The sequence below is a fragment of the Mchenga conophoros genome, linkage group LG6 (assembly GCF_057382185.1).
Source record: "Mchenga conophoros isolate Kocher_MC1m ecotype Shallow Benthic linkage group LG6, M_conophoros_male_GT1.1, whole genome shotgun sequence".
Lineage (NCBI taxonomy): Eukaryota > Metazoa > Chordata > Actinopteri > Cichliformes > Cichlidae > Mchenga > Mchenga conophoros.
In genome coordinates, this window is record NC_140531.1 from 25,827,692 (window position 1) to 25,847,649 (window position 19,958).

General features: G+C 40.8%; 1 protein-coding gene across 2 annotated transcripts; it reads left to right on the top strand.

Annotated features, from left to right (window-relative positions):
* The first annotated feature begins 12,424 nt into the window (after positions 1-12,424).
* LOC146572712 (uncharacterized) lies at positions 12,425-14,884 on the top strand. Of its 2 annotated transcripts, none has more exons than XM_085278669.1 (6): positions 12,425-12,587; positions 12,688-12,833; positions 12,919-12,980; positions 13,145-13,258; positions 14,042-14,140; positions 14,400-14,884. In XM_085278669.1, exons 1-6 carry the CDS (start codon positions 12,471-12,473, stop codon positions 14,570-14,572), a joined length of 711 nt encoding a protein of 236 aa, XP_085134795.1. In that variant the 5' UTR covers positions 12,425-12,470; the 3' UTR covers positions 14,573-14,884. The 2 variants fall into 2 exon arrangements, with proteins under 2 accessions (XP_085134795.1, XP_085134796.1); XM_085278670.1 differs by having other exon boundaries at positions 12,447-12,587; positions 12,669-12,833.
* The last annotated feature ends 5,074 nt before the right edge of the window (positions 14,885-19,958 follow it).

The following is a 19,958-nucleotide window of genomic DNA, read 5'->3' on the forward strand; positions in this document are numbered from 1 at the left end:
ATGCTGTACAGTGCAGCGAGGAATGCCCAGACCTCTACATTGGAGAGACCAAACAGCTACTTCACAAGCGCATGGCACAACATAGAAGAGCCACCTCCACAGGACAAGACTCAGCAGTCCATCTGCATCTAAAGGATAAAGGACACTCTTTCGAGGATGCCAATGTTCACATTTTGGACAGAGAGGACAGATGGTTTGAAAGAGGAGTGAAAGAAGCCATCTATGTCCACTGTGAGCGACCATCTTTGAACAGAGGCGGTGGTTTACGACACCAACTGTCTGCCATCTATAATCCAGTTTTGAGTTTCCTCCCCAGACGCCTTAACGCCCACTCACATCCTGGGCCATCTGACCTCAGGAAATCGCATGACAAGGTGGGGCCAGGTTTCACAATGAGCTCACCCGAAACTCTGGCTGATTGGGACCTACACCCGTTTTCACACCTTGGCTCAGGTGATTAGAGGATCATCAGGGGGTCCTTTTGTCCCTCTTTGGGGGAATACTCCCACTGGGTTTAAATCTGGGACTCTCCGCTAGGGCTGTGCGATAGGACCAAAATCTCATATCCCGATATAAAACATGTATCGTCCGATAACGATATAAATCACAAAAAATTTAATATTTTCTGTAAATTCTGTAAATCTCGGGTAGGTGAAGTGTTTCCAGCTGGGTGTCGTGTACCTGGAGTCGAGTGTTTTAACTGATGCATGAAACTTCACATTTTTAGACATAAGTTGTAATGGCCGCCATTTTCTTCGTGAGTATTTATTACACGGCGGGCTCTGGGGAAAAGCCTGTTCCAACGTTTGAGTCTAAGGTTTATTTTTTAGCACCTGACGGTTTATTGCCGTAAACAGTGTATTTTGCGACACCACGAAACAAACTATAGCGTAAAATGAAACGATAGACGTTTTTATATCATCATCAGATATACAGGGAGTGCAGAATTATTAGGCAAGTTGTATTTTTGAGGAATAATTTTATTATTGAACAACAACCATGTTCTCAATGAACCCAAAAAACTCATTAATATCAAAGCTGAATGTTTTTGGAAGTAGTTTTTAGTTTGTTTTTAGTTTTAGCTATTTTAGGGGGATATCTGTGTGTGCAGGTGACTATTACTGTGCATAATTATTAGGCAACTTAACAAAAAACAAATATATACCCATTTCAATTATTTATTTTTACCAGTGAAACCAATATAACATCTCCACATTCACAAATATACATTTCTGACATTCAAAAACAAAACAAAAAATCAGCGACCAATATAGCCACCTTTCTTTGCAAGGGCACTCAAAAGCCTGCCATCCATGGATTCTGTCAGTGTCTTGATCTGTTCACCATCAACATTGCGTGCAGCAGCAACCACAGCCTCCCAGACACTGTTCAGAGAGGTGTACTGTTTTCCGTTCTTGTAAATCTCACATTTGATGATGGACCACAGGTTCTCAATGGGGTTCAGATCAGGAAGGTGGCCATGTCATTAGTTTTTCTTCTTTTATACCCTTTCTTGCCAGCCACGCTGTGGAGTACTTGGACACGTGTGATGGAGCATACAGGATGGAGTCCTGCATGAAAATCATGTTTTTCTTGAAGGATGCAGACTTCTTCCTGTACCACTGCTTGAAGAAGGTGTCTTCCAGAAACTGGCAGTATGACTGGGAGTTGAGCTTGACTCCATCCTCAACCCGAAAAGGCCCCACAAGCTCATCTTTGATGATACCAGCCCAAACCAGTACTCCACCTCCACCTTGCTGGCGTCTGAGTCGGACTGGAGCTCTCTGCCCTTTACCAATCCAGCCACGGGCCCATCCATCTGGCCCATCAAGACTCACTCTCATTTCATCAGTCCATAAAACCTTAGAAAAACCAGTCTTGAGATATTTCTTGGCCCAGTCTTGACGTTTCAGCTTGTGTGTCTTGTTCAGTGGTGGTCGTCTTTCAGCCTTTCTTACCTTGGCCATGTCTCTGAGTATTGCACACCTTGTGCTTTTGGGCACTCCAGTGATGTTGCAGCTCTGAAATATGGCCAAACTGGTGGCAAGTGGCATCTTGGCAGCTGCACGCTTGACTTTTCTCAGTTCATGGGCAGTTATTTTACGCCTTGGTTTTTCCACATGCTTCTTGCGACCCTGATGACTATTTTGAATGAAACGCTTGATTGTTCGATGATCACGGTTCAGAAGATTTGCAATTTTGAGACTGCTGCATCCCTCTGCAAGATATCTCACTATTTTTGACTTTTTTGAGCCTGTCAAGTCCTTCTTTTCACCCATTTTGCCAAAGGAAAGGATGTTGCCTAATGATTATGCACACCTGATATAGGGTGTTGATGTCATTAGACCACACCCCTTCTCATTACAGAGATGCACATCACCTAATATGCTTAATTGGTAGTAGGCTTTCAAGCCTATACAGCTTGGAGTAAGACAACATGCATGAAGAGGATGATGTGGACAAAATACTCATTTGCCTAATAATTCTGCACTCCCTGTATATCGTTATATCGAACAGCCCTACTTTCCGCCATTTGACCTTAGAACTGAAGAAGCTTCTCGGATGAGAGGTGAAACGTCTTCTAGCAACTTAAAGAAGTCCAGACGCTTTAACATTTTCTACAATATTGACAAAGCACTTTAAGCACAAGATTGTTAGTTAATAATTTAGAAATTAATATTTCTATATTATATATTATCTATATTAATTAATATCCCCCCCCCCCAAAAAAAAGTGCACATGTAAAACTGCGGTGTTAAGCGATGCGGTTGAAAAAAATTTTGCGCCTAACTTTTTTGTGCCCATGGCAAAAAGTTAGTCTAGAGCCCTGAAATCTGTTTTTTCTTGGTGCATGTGCTTCCTTCACATTCTAAATAGGAAGACCACAGAAATGTTAGAAAGGTTGTTTTTTCTTTTTCTTTCTCAGGGATATTTCCAAATCTTCAAATGCACCATTTAGCGTGTGTCAAAGTAACGTGTGATGTGTGTACTATATGCAACACTCTGGTGTAACAGTGAGATTTTGCTACATTATTGGGTTTTTTAAAATCTAGTGCAATCCCCTGAGTGTGGCCCATGCAATCACCAGACCTCAGTGGACATAAACTAAGTGGCTTAGCTCAAATTCTTGACATACATGATCTCATAGCCTTCTTATGCTTTCACAAAGGTGTGCAGAGCAGGGAAAGACAATTATGCAATCTACTCAAAAAGGCCTTCTTTTAGATTTCCATCTGTTCCCACCTTTCTCTGAAAGCCAGCTGGATAAACAACATCTGTATATAAAAGCCCAGACACCACGATACAAAATTGCTAATGTCAGTAATAAGAATAATACTGTTGTGAAAAAACGGTCTCATATCAACTTAGTGCACAACATTTTTTGTCTTGCTCACTGTGATGCTGCAGCAAATATCGCAGATTCTCTGTGTAACATTTTCTAACTGTGGGACGAAGTGAATGGGCATCTCACCCTTTTGCTGAGGCAGATGACGGGCCACAAACTGAAGCCCAGTGTGCAACAGCAATTCAGACAACCACACAGAAGCCACCGCACATTCACCGGGAGCGTCTTTCTCAGGCAGCTGTTCACACGATTGGTACTGGCTTTGAATTCCTCTGGTGCCACCTAAGGGAAGCACACAGTATTACTTTTATTATTAACGGTGGGTCTATTCACATTTTAGCACCATTAAATGTGCATCAAGTATCTGTATTTTGTACGAAAAAAAGGAAAGAATTAATGTAAACGCACTTGTTGAATCTGATGTAAACCTCATGTATTATAGTCCCTTCAAATGGGAGAGTTTGGCCAGTTTTTTTTTTACTTTAAGATAAAAGGAGATTGTAGCTCATTTTAATATGATGGAACTGCATTATTATTTTTATATTGTTAGTGGGGAAATAGTAAAAGTTAAAATTATTGCTATAATATTGCACGTATAATATATTGCAAAGATAGTCCAAATCAGCTTTTCTTCTTGTTTATTTCACATCTCTAAAACATATTTAGACACATTTATACGTGTTAGAACACAAAATAGAAAACATGCTATGTCAAAATTATGAAATTTTGTCATAGTCTGTGTTTTAATAATTCATTATTTTCTTTGTTTTTCCTGTTCTTTCTCTGTTCACATGTTATTCTGTTTTTATTTACTTATTTTTACTTATTTTTGTTTGTTTGTTTTTATTTCTGGTCTCTTCTTTAGTAGCTGACAGTTTTATTTTAAAGGTCATTGTATCATGTGGACATTTACTTTTATCACCCTCCTTTTTGAGTGCTTCTGTGTCTTATTATCGCGTGTTTGTTTGTTTTTTCTTCCACCTCTGTGCAAAGATTGTTGTTCATCTCTAAGATGACATTAAAGATCCTTTTATTTTACTGCCTAACGTTTCCTATGATGTAAACCTGTTACTAATAAAACCTTTAAAATGATTTCACTTGACACTGGGATTGAAACGGATCTGTAGTCTGTTACATGAGTGTGCCTCTTAGCAAACTCTGTACACAATCTTGCAGTCCACAGTAAGTGGTTTTAAAATCAAAGGCTTTAATTTGAAAGCAACATAATTTTTCTGTCTGACGTGTATGAATGAGCATATTTGGAGAAAGGTAAACACATATCTAGTGAAGGATCTGAAGTTTTGAACTGAATCTTTGAAAACTGTATAAAACTGAAAACTCCAAACAGGACAGAAATGTCTTATAGGATAAAAGTGATCAGTTAAAAAAAAAACCTTTGTATTAACTTCTTGTGATCATTTTTACTCCGAGCCAGCAAAATGCCAAAGATCATCTCACTCTATATAAATGGTCATCAAGTCTGAAATAGCATAAACATCCAGTTGCTAAGAGAAGTTAAGGACATGATTTTTCTACATTAACAGGTTTGTATTTGTGCCAAAACAAAACTGTCCATTGTAATACTGAATTAAATTAAAGACTTCTTAAAAATTATGTGTGAAACTATGGAAAAAGCATAACAAATAAAACAAACAAATAAAAATGCCTAAATGTAGCTTCTGATTTCTTCTGCTTTATTTGGATGAACAATCACTTTTATGTTGTTACTGTATGTCTTTACTGGAACAAAGGACAAGTCCAGTTCAATTACTAGATGAGTATCACTAATGCGGTGATATCTAAGCAACATTTTAAAACTCCTTTACTTGGAGGACTAATTGGCAGCTAAAATGAGCTTCCTCCAGATGGTGGCGGATGGTCTTTCTTAGTGATAGAGTGAGGAGCAGGGCCATTTGGGAGGGACTCATAGTTTACCACTATTATCACTAAATATCAAAATAAGTCAGGTGAGGTTGTTCACCCCAGTGGTTGGATGTTTGTTGGGTCACTGGTATGAATAATATGTATCTGATAAATTCTCATATGTGCAAGTAAATGGGGTATCTTCTTCACACACAAGAACTAGTCACAGTTGCAATGCTTTTTATATTATACATTAGGCGATGTTATTAGAAAACACTACACATATATTTATTGCTATGCAGATGACACCCAGCTTTACTTATTAATAATAAGACAAAACTCCAATATGAAAAAAAAAATCAACTAGTTAAACTACAGCTGCGTCTTAAAGACATGCACAGATGCACTGATGTTTGAAAATAGGAAAAGTCTGTGTGGTAATTTTCATTTTTGTATTGTATTGTATTTTTATTTATTTCAGACATAATAAAAACAAACAAAAAAAAAACAATATATACTCGTCTACATGTATTTTCATTTACGAATACGAATATATGTGTAGATATACACACACTCACGTATTTGTACAGACAAACAAGAAAGAAATATAATAAAATAAAACACATTCGTCTAACATGAGATAACAGTTGTTTGGTCTGAAAAGGAGTAGGAAGAAGTATGCACATACTTATTAACTCCTACCCCTGCTCAACATCTTATTAATCCCACATATTTATCTAAATCTCCTCATCACATACTCCACACAATACACAAGAAAACTTATATCAACAAGGCTGGCACGATATTTATAATTTAAATACGAGTTGACATATTTATACATACAATGGGTGATTGTCTTTTTCAATATCATATCCTTCCAAGAGTAATTTTCGAAGTGTCTTTATGAACTTGCCAATTCCTGAGCATTGCTGTAATTCTGCAGTAAAGCTATTCCACAGTTTTACTCCATAAATAGTTACGCAAAAGGTTTTAACATTTGACCGTGCTTTAAGAATCCTCAGATTCAACTTACCCCTTAGTTCATAGTCTCCTCTGTCATAGAACATCCTCTGTATATTTCCTGGTAACATATTGTATCTAGCTTTATACATAATTTTTGCCGTTTTGTATTTTATAAGATCCATAAACTTCAATATTTTTAATTTCAAAAACATGGTGTTAGTATGGTCTCTATATCCAGCTTTACTAATAATCCTGATTGCTTTCTTTTTGAATTTTACATATTGGTTGAAGTGAAGTTTTATATGTGTTTCCCCAAATTTCCGCACAGTATTCCAAATATGGCAATATGAGTGAACAGTAAAGTACCCGGAGTGATTTGGAAGGCAAAAAATATTTAACTTTACTCAGTATGGAGACACTTCTTGACAGTTTAGCTTGTACATACTTTATATGAGGTTTCCAGCAGATTTTGTTATCTATAATCACACCCAGAAATTTTGTATCCGAAACTTGCTCTAATTCGACATTATTTACTAATAACTTTGCTTCGGCATCTTTTTTATAGTTTCCGAATAACATAAATGTCGTTTTTTCCAAATTTAATGATAACTTATTTCTATCAAACCATGTTTTCAGTTTAGTCATTTCTTGTGTGACAATTTCCAAAAGCTGCTGTAAGTTCTCTCCAGCACAAAAAATATTTGTATCATCTGCAAATAGAATAAACTGTAATATATCTGATGTTCTACATATATCGTTGATATAGAGGATAAACAGCTTTGGTCCCAATACTGACCCCTGCGGAACTCCACAAACAATGTCCATACACTCTGATTGATGTTCCCCAATTTTCACAAATTGTTTCCTGTCTCTCAAATAACTCTTTACCCACTCTAACACCACTCCTCTAATGCCATAATACTCCAATTTATCGAGTAATATTTCATGATTAATTGTATCAAAAGCTTTTTTTAGGTCGATGAATATACTAGCTATACATTGTCTTTTATCTATATTGTTAGTGATATTTTCAATCAATTCTATTAATGCCAATGATGTTGATCTATTTGATCTGAAACCATACTGACTATCCGTTATTATTTTGTGTTTATCTACAAATTTGTCAAGTCGATTAATAAAAACCTTTTCCAGTATTTTTGAAAATTGAGAAAGTAGAGAGACAGGCCTATAATTTGTGAATTGGTGTTTATCACCATTTTTGAATGGTGTTACTTTAGCTATTTTCATTTGTGTCGGGAATGTACCAGTTTGTATGGACAAATTGCAGATATGTGTTAAGGGTTTGGAAATGCCCTCTATCACTTTCTTGACTATTTCCATATCTATGTCATCAGAGTCTGTAGAGTTTTTTGTTTGTAATTTCCCAACAATATCAATGATTTCCTTTTCTTCTACTGCCGTTAAGAACATTGAATGAGGATTGCGATCAATGAGTCTGGTTTCTTTCTCTACCGAATCTGTCATATCAGGAATTGTTTCAGCCAAGTCTGGCCCAACCCTTACAAAGAAGTTGTTGAAATCATTTACCACATCGCTCATATTAGTAATGTTTCTATTATTATTTGTGAAATACGAAGGATAGTCTGACTGTCCAGAGCCCTTTTTAATGATGGTATTTAATGTTTTCCAAATCCCTTTAATATTATTTTTATTCATAATCAATAATTTCTCATAGTATTCCTTTTTACATGACCTCAAAATACTCGTTAATTTATTTTTATATTTCTTATATTTATTTTCAGCTTCTGTACTTCGGTTCATTATAAATTCTCTGTATAAGGTATTTTTCTTCTTACATGCATTTTGCAATCCTTTTGTAATCCATGGGCATTCTGCATATTTTTGTTTTTTACTGTATTTCCTTACTGGGCAACGACTATTTTGATAACTTAAATACTTCTGTACCATCGTAGTGCCCTGACATGAGCCTGCAGCAATCCCCTGCTAACACTTTTCCTGTTTCTCAGGTAGGAGAGTTAAAGTGTCTGCTGCTGAGCTGGAAGAGTTTACAAAGCAGGCAGAGTGTCTGAACCTACAACCACCTGCTATCATGGATTCAGAAAAGGGTATGAACTTCTACTTAATATAAAAGCCTTAAAGCCACATCTGTACATGCCCTGAAGAATAAACAAAACGCAATAGTCAGTAGCAGATTACGGTTTGTCAAATAAGTTCAGTTAAACAAAGAAACTGCAGCTGAACTAAATGTTACACCTTCAGTTTAATGTTGTCATTATTTGTATACCACCATGGTTTGAACAATTGTAGATTCAGTTCTTTTATTGACCAGCACTCTGGGTTTGAAGTGACTTATAGTGTCTGTGTTTCTTTTCATTCCCTTTTGTTAGAACCTCCAGCTACCAAGTCCATCCCAACATCTATTATTTTTCTTCATTGGTACTCCCAAAAGGTTGATTCTGTTCATCTGGATTTAGCGCTTTCAGTGGGAGAAACGTTTCGTCACTCATCCAAGTGACTTCTTCAGTCTCAGCTGACTGCAGGTTTGCATGAAACTAGCCCACTGAATGAACAGCGCGGCACACAGACCCGCCGTCGTCCCCCACAGGAAACAAGCATCGAAGGCGTTTGGAAAGGGAGGGGGATGAGTGCGTGCTTATCAGTGTAAGTGTATGTGTGTGCGTGTCCAGAGTTCAGCTGAGACAGTGTCCTTCGCTCTATCAGGCTAAGTAAACAGTCTGCCAGCCAACCCAGGTGGCCTTGCATGGGATGGGAAGAATAGTCATCACACAGTCGTTATCAGGGAGTCGTTGATCGGCTCCAGCCTTGGGCCTGAGCAGCTGGCGCCGTGGTGTCCATATGTTGAATATTGTTGATTTCTCCTTTATGCGAGCAGCTCTGAATTTAGCACTCTGACACTGGTCTCTCGATCTCCTGTTGGAGAGCCGCGAGCCTCCCCATGATGGTATCAAACTTCTGTTCCGTGGTGTTGTCATTCTTTTGGTTCTGAGACCCCACAACTGCAGTGATCCGTTCTGCGATGTGATCCAACTTTCGCTCAAGGGTGTCATTTTGAGCAGGCCCCTCTCTGATGTATCCCATCATACGCTCAATGCTGTTACTTTGAGTTTTCATGGCAGCCGTAAGCGTCTCCAAGGTGTTAACCATGCTGCGTTCGTTGTGAGAGATCGCGCCTCGTTCCATCACTTCAATTCCAGCGGTCAGCCTTGGGAGGGGGGGGGTTTGAACAGCTGGTTTCGCTCTCTTATTTCTCCAATAAGTCAGGGCGAAGCCAGCTCCGATCAGCAAGAACCCTGTTATCATGGTTCCGAATAGGTAGATATCTTCGACAGTCCCGCCAGGCACATGACCCTCCAGTTCTGCCACCCGTCCATCGTGTATCCGGCAGGGAAAGTCCCTCCAGGGCACTCAGGCTCTCCCGAGCCCAGACTTCTCATTGAGAAAAGGGTGTCAATAGCATTCAGAGACCAGTTGATCAAATCCATAATTCTCTTTAAGTTTTAGAGAACGACAGTGAGAGACTGTTCGAGGGAAAGTAATACACACGAGACAAGACAAGGACACAAGAGGCTAAGCAGGGAAGATAAGGGGAAGGAGGAGAGGAGAAAAAGTGCGACCGCCTTCGCATTGCATTAACAATATAACAGATAGCTTTGAGAGGGCCTTAAGATGTTTAAACATGCAGGCACCATATTAACCTTTATTCCAGGTGCAGTTATAACTATTTTTATACACACCTTGCAGTTTGTGCTTTTAAAGAGTTGAAGCTCAGTTAATTGAGGGTCAGAAGCTTCGTCTGGCACTATGTCCAGACGAGCTATTGTAGCGAAGCCGCTGCTCCTGCACTGACTGTAACGCAGTCAGTTCTTCTTTTACTGTTATGCTGTTTTGTGGTTTAGTAGTTTTAAACCTTGTGATCTCGTGGCTCAAGAGTTGGGAGTGCGCCTTGTAATTGGAAGGTGGTTCGAGCCCCGGCTTGGACAGTCTCGGTCGTTGTGTCCTTGGGCAAGACACTTCACCCATTGCCTACTGGTAGTGGTCAGAGGGCCCGGTGGCGCCAGTGTTCGGCACCCTCGCCTCTGTCAGTGCGCCCCATGTACACTCAACAAAAATATAAACGCAACACCTTTGTTACTGCTCCCATTCCCCATGGGATGGACGTAGAGACCTAAAATTCATTCCAGATACACAATATAACCATCCCTCCCAAACAGTGGTCACAAATCAGTCCAAATGTGTGGTAGTGGGCACATCTGCTATATTGAGATAATCCATCCCACCTCACAGGTGTGCCACATCAGGATGCTGATCTGACATCATGAGTAGTGCACAGGTGTACCTCAGACTGCCCACAACAAAAGGCCACCCTGGAATGTGCAGTTTTGTCTCACAGCAAAATGCCACAGATGCCACAAGCAATGAGGGAGCGTGCAATTGGCATGCTGACAGCAGGAATGTCAACCAGATCTGTCGCCCGTGCATTGAATGTTCATTTCTCAACCATAAGCCGTCTCCACAGGCGTTTCAGAGAATATGGCAGCACATCCAACCGGCCTCACAACCGCAGACCTCGTGTAACCACACCAGCCCAGGACCTCCACATCCAGCAGGTTCACCTCCAAGATCGTCTGAGACCAGCCACCCAGACAGCTGCTGGAACAATTGGTTTGCACAACCAAACAATTTCTGCACAAACTGTCAGAAACCGTCTCAGGGACGCTCAACTGCATGCCCGTCGTCCTCATCGGGGTCTTGACCTGACTCCAGCTCGTCGCCGTTACAGACTTGTGTGGGCAAATGCTCACATTCGATGGCGTCTGGCACGTTGGAGAGGTGTGCGCTTCACGGATGAATCATGGTTCACATTGTTCAGGGCAGATGGCAGCTGAGAATGTCCCAGTTCTTGCATGGCCAGCATACTCACCGGACATGTCACCCATTGAGCATGTTCGGGATGTGCTTGACCGGCGTATACAACAGTGTGTACCAGTTCCCACGAATATCCAACAACCTCGCACAGCCATTGAAGTGGAGTGGACCAACATTCCACAGGCCACAATTGACAATCTGATAGACTCCATGCGACGATGTGTTGCACTGCATGAGGCAAATGGTGGTCACACCAGATACTGACCAGTTCTGGGTCCCCAGACCCCCAATAGCGCAAAAAACTGCACATTCCAGGGTGGCCTTTTGTTGTGGGCAGTCTGAGGTACACCTGTGCACTACTCATGATGTCAGATCAGCATCCTGATGTGGCACACCTGTGAAGTGGGATGGATTATCTCAATATAGCAGATGTGCCCACTACCACACAATTGGACTGATTTGTGACCACTGTTTGGGAGGGATGGTTATATTGTGTATCTGGAATGAATTTTAGGTCTCTACGTCCATCCCATGGGGAATGGGAGCAGTAACAAAGGTGTTGCGTTTATATTTTTGTTGAGTGTAGCTTGCCACCACCAGTGTGTGAATGTGTGTGGGAATGGGTGGATGACTGGATGTGTAAAGCGCTTTAGGGTCCTTAGGGACTAGTAAAGCGCTATACAAATATAGGCCATTACTAATAAACACACACACAAAGTACCTCCACCAGAGTGCCTATTTCAGGTCACTTTTGCCGGTGCAAGCCTTGGTAAAGGAGCAGGGTTGGAATTGTGACATTAAAAAACAATAATTGCTAAAAGAAATTTAATTTATAGTTCTAAATAAATTCTAAATGCATTTAAGGTGTTTTTTTTTTTTTTTACTCACTTTATGTGTCTTCCACGATGTTATTTCTCTCTCCAACAACTTAGGTTACAATTACATTAGCATGACCAATTATGCAAATTAGGCGATGACATCATTTAGCGACTTCTAGCGATTTTTAGGACAGCCAATAGCGATTTTCCTAACTGAGGAGCTGGCAACACTGGAGCACTCAAAGTGCTTTACACAACTTGTGCATTCACACCCAGTCGCACAAGCACATTCAACACACCCGTTCATTCTCCGATGGATGCATCGGAGAGTAATTTGGGGTTAGTATCTTGCCCAAGGATATTTGGCATGCAGACTAGGGGAAGCCAGGAATCGAACCTCCAACCTTCCGATCAGTAGATGACCTGCTCTACCATTGTCGCAACACATTTAAATAACCCCCTGACTGTACTGCCACAGAGTCAATATTTCTGTTAAGTACAATTACAACACATAAGTAAACAATTGAGCAATACTTCACCTAAACTGGGCTGAGTCTCGAATGTCCAGAACACACTTCAGAGTCTGAAGCCACACTATCAGCAGATGAGCCATGATGGAGTTTGTTCACGTTGCTGTAGCTGTGCTCGGTCTTCTGTCTCTTGGACACTCAGCTCCTGTGACAAGCTGTGAGAATCTAATCCAGCCTCTTGAAATCTACAGAAGTCAGGTCAGACTCTCTCTTACATCATTTCTCACTTGTTTATTTGTTTTTTTATTTTCGATATGAAATGTTTGTTGTCTTATACAGCTAATACCATCTGTTTCAGCTGCTGGGCAAATGGGTACTACAAGGAGAGAGCACAAGCATACCTGGATCCAAAATTCTGGTACAGATGGTTATGGAAAATACCTGGGTGAAGGTCACCGCTGCCAGTGAAGCCGATACATTTAACAACCTCCAAATTAAAAAAACGTAATAAAAAGGATGTTTTTCCTGAACTGACCCTGTTTTCAAATAATATTAATGTAAAAATCTCAATAATTGTATCTTCTAAAAGGATGGGCAAGTGCTTCACACGGAAAACCAACATGACTTTGGTTAACAACACTCTCACTGTGGGTGAGTATTACTGAGGGAACAAACATTTGATTTAGACTTTGTGCCTAGCATTGCCATAACACTTTCAGTATATATCGATTGGTGTGTATTTGCACACTGCAGCTTTACCCTTACCAATGCTAAAAGAATATGAAGTATGGCCATCATCTGTCATCTGTCCACAGAGCTCCCTTTCCAAAATTCTGCTGTCCTGCTGAATACTGGCTGCCCTGACTGCCTTGTTATCTTCGCAAATAACACCGTTGGAAGAACCACAGTTAAAGATCTCCAGCTCCTGAGTAAGAACAATGACACACCTAAATAATGTAATGTCAAAGTACTTATTTTAAGTATTTTTTATGAGACGCCGGCCACTAATTTCCAAAATAAAACAATGACTAATAATTGAACAGTGGTTTCCACTGTTCTACGGCTTAATAAATCGGAACACTGCCCTTTGAAATACCAGTTACAAATAACACTTGCCAGTTAAAGGCATATTTAGAAATATTTCTTTAAAAAAAAAAAAAAAAAAAGAATAAAACATCTAAAAACATGCAGTGCTGTGAGAATGTATTTGCACCCTTCCTGGTTTCTCTCTATTTTACATATTAGTCACACTTAGATATTTCAGATCATCAAATACAATTTTAGATTAGACAAAAATAACCCAAGCAAATAGAAAACACAGTTCTTAAAGGAATATTTCCTTTACATGGCACTGTGTGAAAAGGAAATTGTCCCTAAACCTAATAATTGGTTATCAAGAACTGAAATCATGCATTTGCAATCATTAGCAATGAGTCTTTCACATCGCTGTGGAAGAATTTTTCAAAACTCTACTATGTAGAGTCCGTTCAATTCAGCCGCACTGGATTGGATTTTCAAGCATGAACAGATTTTGAAAGCCATTCAGAGGTGGCCTTGCTCATGTGCTCATGGCCACAAATTCTCCTTCAATATCATGGTTCCTTCAATTGCAGCAAGTGGTCCAGGTCCTGAAATAGCAGCAGCAGTTGTTTCTTTGTGTTTTAATCTCTTTACTTACTTGGTGCCGTGCTAACACTTTTTCTGTCTCTCAGGTAGGAGAGCTAAAGTGTCTGCTGCTGAGCTGGAAGAGTTTACAAAGCAGGCAGAGTGTCTGAACCTACAACCACCTGCTATCATGGACTTAGAAAAGGGTATGAACTTCTACTTAATATGAAAGTCTTAAAGCCACGTCTGTATGTGCCCTGAAAAATAAACAAAACGCAATAGACAGTAGCAGATTACAATTTTTCAAATGAGTTCAGTTACACAAAGAAACTGCAGCTGAACTAAATGTTACACCTTCAGTTTAATGTTGTCATTATTTGTATACCACCATGGTTTGAACAACTGTAGATTCAATTAATTTCTCCTCTCATAAATTAAAGGCATTCATAAATGTCATCTTCACAGGTTTGTGCCCAGATCCATCTCTTACCCCAGAAACAAATTTCACTGATGTAACCACACACACCATAAGCTCTGATGAGCTCAGCCTTCTAGAAGAACTTCTCAGTAGTGAAGATGGAGTGAAGACCCTTTTCGATATGATCCAAAGAAGTATGGCTTCAGTCAAGCAAGACTGACGGCTATGCCTGTGAAGAATATTGCCACTTAAAATAAAGATGCGTGACTGTTTTTTCCTCTGTGGCAATTTGTTCTGTGTCATCAGTGTAATTTAGATTTAGTTTCATTGAACTGACATAAAAATGACAATGTGAACCTGCTTTAAGAAGAAAAGATTACTTAGTTTTGTCACTTTAATGCACCATGTACTAAAAACAATCAACAAACCATGATAAAGTTTGTTCATGTTGCTCCGGTTGGGCTCAGTCTGCTGATGGTTGGACAAAGCATTATGGACACTGTAAAACTATAAAGTCCAGCTCTTGTGACTACTAATCATCTTGTTTGATCCTTTTTACACTCAACAAAAATATAAACGCAACACCTTTGTTACTGCTCCCATTCCCCATGGGATGGACGTAGAGACCTAAAATTCATTCCAGATACACAATATAACCATCCCTCCCAAACAGTGGTCACAAATCAGTCCAAATGTGTGGTAGTGGGCACATCTGCTATATTGAGATAATCCATCCCACCTCACAGGTGTGCCACATCAGGATGCTGATCTGACATCATGAGTAGTGCACAGGTGTACCTCAGACTGCCCACAACAAAAGGCCACCCTGGAATGTGCAGTTTTTTGCACTATTGGGGGTCTGGGGACCCAGAACCGGTCAGTATCTGGTGTGACCACCATTTGCCTCATGCAGTGCAACACATCGTCGCATGGAGTCTATCAGATTGTCAATTGTGGCCTGTGGAATGTTGGTCCACTCCACTTCAATGGCTGTGCGAGGTTGTTGGATATTCGTGGGAACTGGTACACGCTGTCGTATACGCCGGTCAAGCACATCCCGAACATGCTCAATGGGTGACATGTCCGGTGAGTATGCTGGCCATGCAAGAACTGGGACATTCTCAGCTGCCATCTGCCCTGAACAATGTGAACCATGATTCATCCGTGAAGCGCACACCTCTCCAACGTGCCAGACGCCATCGAATGTGAGCATTTGCCCACACAAGTCTGTCACGGCGACGAGCTGGAGTCAGGTCAAGACCCCGATGAGGACGACGGGCATGCAGTTGAGCGTCCCTGAGACGGTTTCTGACAGTTTGTGCAGAAATTGTTTGGTTGTGCAAACCAATTGTTCCAGCAGCTGTCTGGGTGGCTGGTCTCAGACGATCTTGGAGGTGAACCTGCTGGATGTGGAGGTCCTGGGCTGGTGTGGTTACACGAGGTCTGCGGTTGTGAGGCCGGTTGGATGTGCTGCCATATTCTCTGAAACGCCTGTGGAGACGGCTTATGGTTGAGAAATGAACATTCAATGCACGGGCGACAGATCTGGTTGACATTCCTGCTGTCAGCATGCCAATTGCACGCTCCCTCATTGCTTGTGGCATCTGTGGCATTTTGCTGTGAGACAAAACTGCACATTCCAGGGTGGCCTTTTGTTGTGGGCAGTCTGAGGTACACCTGTGCACTACTCATGATGTCAGATCAGCATCCTGATGTGGCACACCTGTGAGGTGGGATGGATTATCTCAATATAGCAGATGTGCCCACTACCACACATTTGGACTGATTTGTGACCACTGTTTGGGAGGGATGGTTATATTGTGTATCTGGAATGAATTTTAGGTCTCTACGTCCATCCCATGGGGAATGGGAGCAGTAACAAAGGTGTTGCGTTTATATTTTTGTTGAGTGTAGTTGCTGGATTTGACTACAGAAGATCGAGCCAGTGGCAGTGTGGCCTTTCTGGTTGTGGCCCTGCTTTTTCACACTTCTTTTATTGACCAGCACTCTGGGTTTGAAGTGACTTATAGTGTCTGTATTTCTTTTCATTCCCTTTTGTTTGAGCCTCTAGCTACCAAGTCCATCCCAACATCTATTATTTTTCTTCATTGGTACTCCCAAAAGGTAGAGTCTGTTCATCTGGATTTAGCGCTTTCAGTGGGAGAAACGTTTCGTCACTCATCCAAGTGACTTCTTCAGTCTCAGCTGACTGCAGGTTTGCATGAAACTAGCCCACTGAATGAACAGTAGGCTGTGAGGTCAGTTCCTTGATCATTAAAAATGCTACGTCCAGATGAACAGGATCAACCTTGGTGGCACTTGGTGTTCGCTCGCTCTGTGGTAGAGTATCACTTCCTGTTCCTGCTCAAACACAGTGGTGTTTCTGAGTAGCTTATTTGCTTAGCAATTTAATTAACAACTTTTAAATACATTCTTTTTCATAGTATAATCTTCACGTGCTTCATCCGAAGCACACTTTCTGTGTACTCACTACCTAATTTATAGCCAAAGTATTCACTCACTGTCTCTGTACTGTCTCGCTAGCTTAGCTTAGCTCGTAGCCGACTCGTTAGCACCATGGCTACTTCACCTGTTCCTCCTGCACTTTCTTGCTCATTGTGTCAGATGTTTAGTTACTCCTCGGCCACCTTTAGCAGTAATGATATCTGTAACAAATGTAGCATATTTGCAGCGCTGGAGGCCAGGATTACTGAATTGGAGACTCTGCTTCGCACCCTTCATTCACCCGTAGCTAGCCAGGCCCCTGTAGCTGGTGCAGCCGAAGATAGCGTAGGCCCCGCTAGCTGTTCCCCGGCAGACCCCAAGCAGCTGGGGAAAGAGGGCGGCTGGGTCACGGTGAGGAGGAAGCATAGTCCTAAACAGAAGCCCCAGGTACACCATCAACCCGTTCATGTGTCTAACCGTTTTTCCCCACTCGGCGACACACCCGCCGGGGGTCAAACTCTGGTAATTGGCGATTCTGTTCTCAGACATGTGAAGCTAGAGACACCGGCAACCAGAGGTGTGGACTCGAGTCACATGATTTGGACTCGAGTCAGACTCGAGTCATTAATTTTATGACTTTAGACTTGACTTGAAAAAATGTTCTCAGACTTGTGACTTGACTTGGACTTTTACACCAATGACTTGGGACTTGAATTGGACTTGAACCGGTTTACTTGAAAAGACTTGATATTTTACCCCAAATATAAAATTTAACATGCATATTATATAGAGATTGAAAATGTGACGTCATTCACGGGTAGAACCGCAAAGGATTCTGGGAACTCGTGGCAAGCGGTACTAGCGCACGCAGGCTTTCAATTAAAATCAGTCACACAGCCATAAAAAGAAACACAAAAATGTCAAGAAGCTGTTGTATTATTAACTGCAATAGCCGGTCGCATGACAGCCACGGGAAGCCGACGGGTAAAGAGATCGGTTGTTATCGGATTATGTCGTTGAAGAGAAATTGTTCGAGCCATGTTTCCGAAGTGACAAAGACGCGACGGGTGGCCTGGATTGCAGCCATTCAAAGATCAAATATAACGTCCCAGAACACTCCAGCTCATAGGTTAGTCTGCTCCAAGCATTTACACAAAGGTCAGTCTGCTGTTGTAGTTAATACGTCATTTTCATAACATAATTGGTGATATAGGTTACAAGCAAGTCTGGCGCTGAACAGAAATGGTCGCGCTATGCTCCTTTGTTTATTGTGCATAAATAGTGAATTGTCCTGACACAATATTGCGTTTCGCTTCTGTTATTATGGTACATTGACAAAAACATATACTTTTATTCACAGGATAAAACAGGTTTTTTGTATCACTAATTGTCCAGTACGATTACAGCATACAGTATTATTGTCACTGCTACATTTCTGTGATGCTACCAGAAATTATTTCCACTACTAATTAATTACCGTTGAGCTCAAAGGTCCTATTAATAAACGGTTAAGGAATGTGTATTTATGACGACGATTTGTGAGACTGGTAAACTTATGATACGTACGATGGTCTTTACTTTCTACACGGTGCATTTCAAGGTCCTGCACCCATCTGTCGGTAAACTGTACCTGGGCTTGTTGCAGTGACCTGAAGTTACTAAACTTCATGAGTGTGTGCACTCACTCCAAGAACCGTATGATTATAAATATGCATATAAATATGCTAAGATGAGATAGCTGACTTCATCTAACTAGCAAATGTTTTCCAGGCTACGTTGGTGATGCAGTTTTTTTTTTAATGATATTTAAAAAAAAAAAATCATTTATTTATGTATGATATTTTTGTCATGCGATTTCAAAGCCGGTCCTACAACCGCATCCAAGAATAACATGCAGCTTATCTCAGAACTGTCGGTGAAAATTATTCTTGGAGCTAAGTTTAATTGAGCTGCATTTTAAAGAGGTGCAATTTCACAATTTGTGTATATTTTCTAAGTTCACTATTTTGTCATGTGTTGAGAAAAACACAGATTAAAAAATTACATGGTCTAATATTTACATTTAGCATAACTGCAACATGCTTTTTTTTCGTTTTTTTTTTTAAAGACTCGAAAGGACTTGAAATTCAAAGTTTCAGACTTGTGACTTTACTTGGACTTTTACACCAGTGACTTGAGACTCGACTCTGACTTGCCTGACATTACTTGAGACTTGACTTGAGACTTGAGGATAAAGACTTGAGACTTACTTGAGACTTGCAAAACAATGACTTGGTCCCACCTCTGCCGGCAACCATAGTCAATTGTCTCCCAGGGGCCAGAGCAGGCGACATTGAAGGAAATTTAAAACTGCTGGCTAAGGGTAAACGTAAATTCAGTAAAATCATAATTCACGTTGGCAGTAATGACACCCGGTTACGCCAATCGGAGGTCACTAAAATCAATATTGAATCGGTGTGCAACTTTGCTAAAACAATGTCGGACTCTGTAGTTTTCTCTGGTCCCCTCCCCAATCAGACCAGGAGTGACATGTTTAGCCGCATGTTCTCCTTAAATTGCTGTCTGAGTGGCGTCCCAGAAACGATGTGGGCTTCATAGATAATTGGCAAACCTTCTGGAGGAAACCTGGTCTTGTTAGGAGAGAGGGCATCCATCCCACTTTGGATGGAGCAGCTCTCATTTCTAGAAATATGGCCAAATTTATTAAACCCCCCAAAATATGACTATCCAGAGTTGGGACCAGGAAGCAGAGTTGCAGTCTTACACGCCTCTCTGCAGCTTCTCTCCTCCTGCTACCCCCCCCAAAAACCCATCTCCATAGAGACTGTGTCAGCTTCCAAAAAGACAAAACAAACTAAAAACCAGCAACAAACAACTTAAACATAAACAATCACAAAGAAAGAACAATACAGTATCCACATCTGAACCAAAGAGTAAAACAGTGAAATGTGGATTATTAAATATTAGGTCTCTCTCCTCCAAGTCTCTGTTAGTACATGACTTAATAATTGATCAACAAATCGATTTACTCTGCCTTACAGAAACCTGGTTGCAGCAGGATGATTATGTTAGTTTAAATGAATCAACACCCCCGAGTCATTCTAACTACCAGAAATCTCGAAGCACAGGCCGAGGGGGCGGTGTGGCAGCAATTTTTCACA

Bases quoted from the DNA above. Each gene is read 5' to 3' on its own strand.
- LOC146572712 (XM_085278669.1), top strand. From the start codon at position 12,471: ATGATGGAGTTTGTTCACGTTGCTGTAGCTGTGCTCGGTCTTCTGTCT. The intron at 12,834-12,918 runs GTAATAAAAAGG...ATCTTCTAAAAG, and splicing joins AACCTCCAAATTAAAAAAAC to GATGGGCAAGTGCTTCACAC. The intron at 12,981-13,144 runs GTGAGTATTACT...ATCTGTCCACAG, and splicing joins TAACAACACTCTCACTGTGG to AGCTCCCTTTCCAAAATTCT.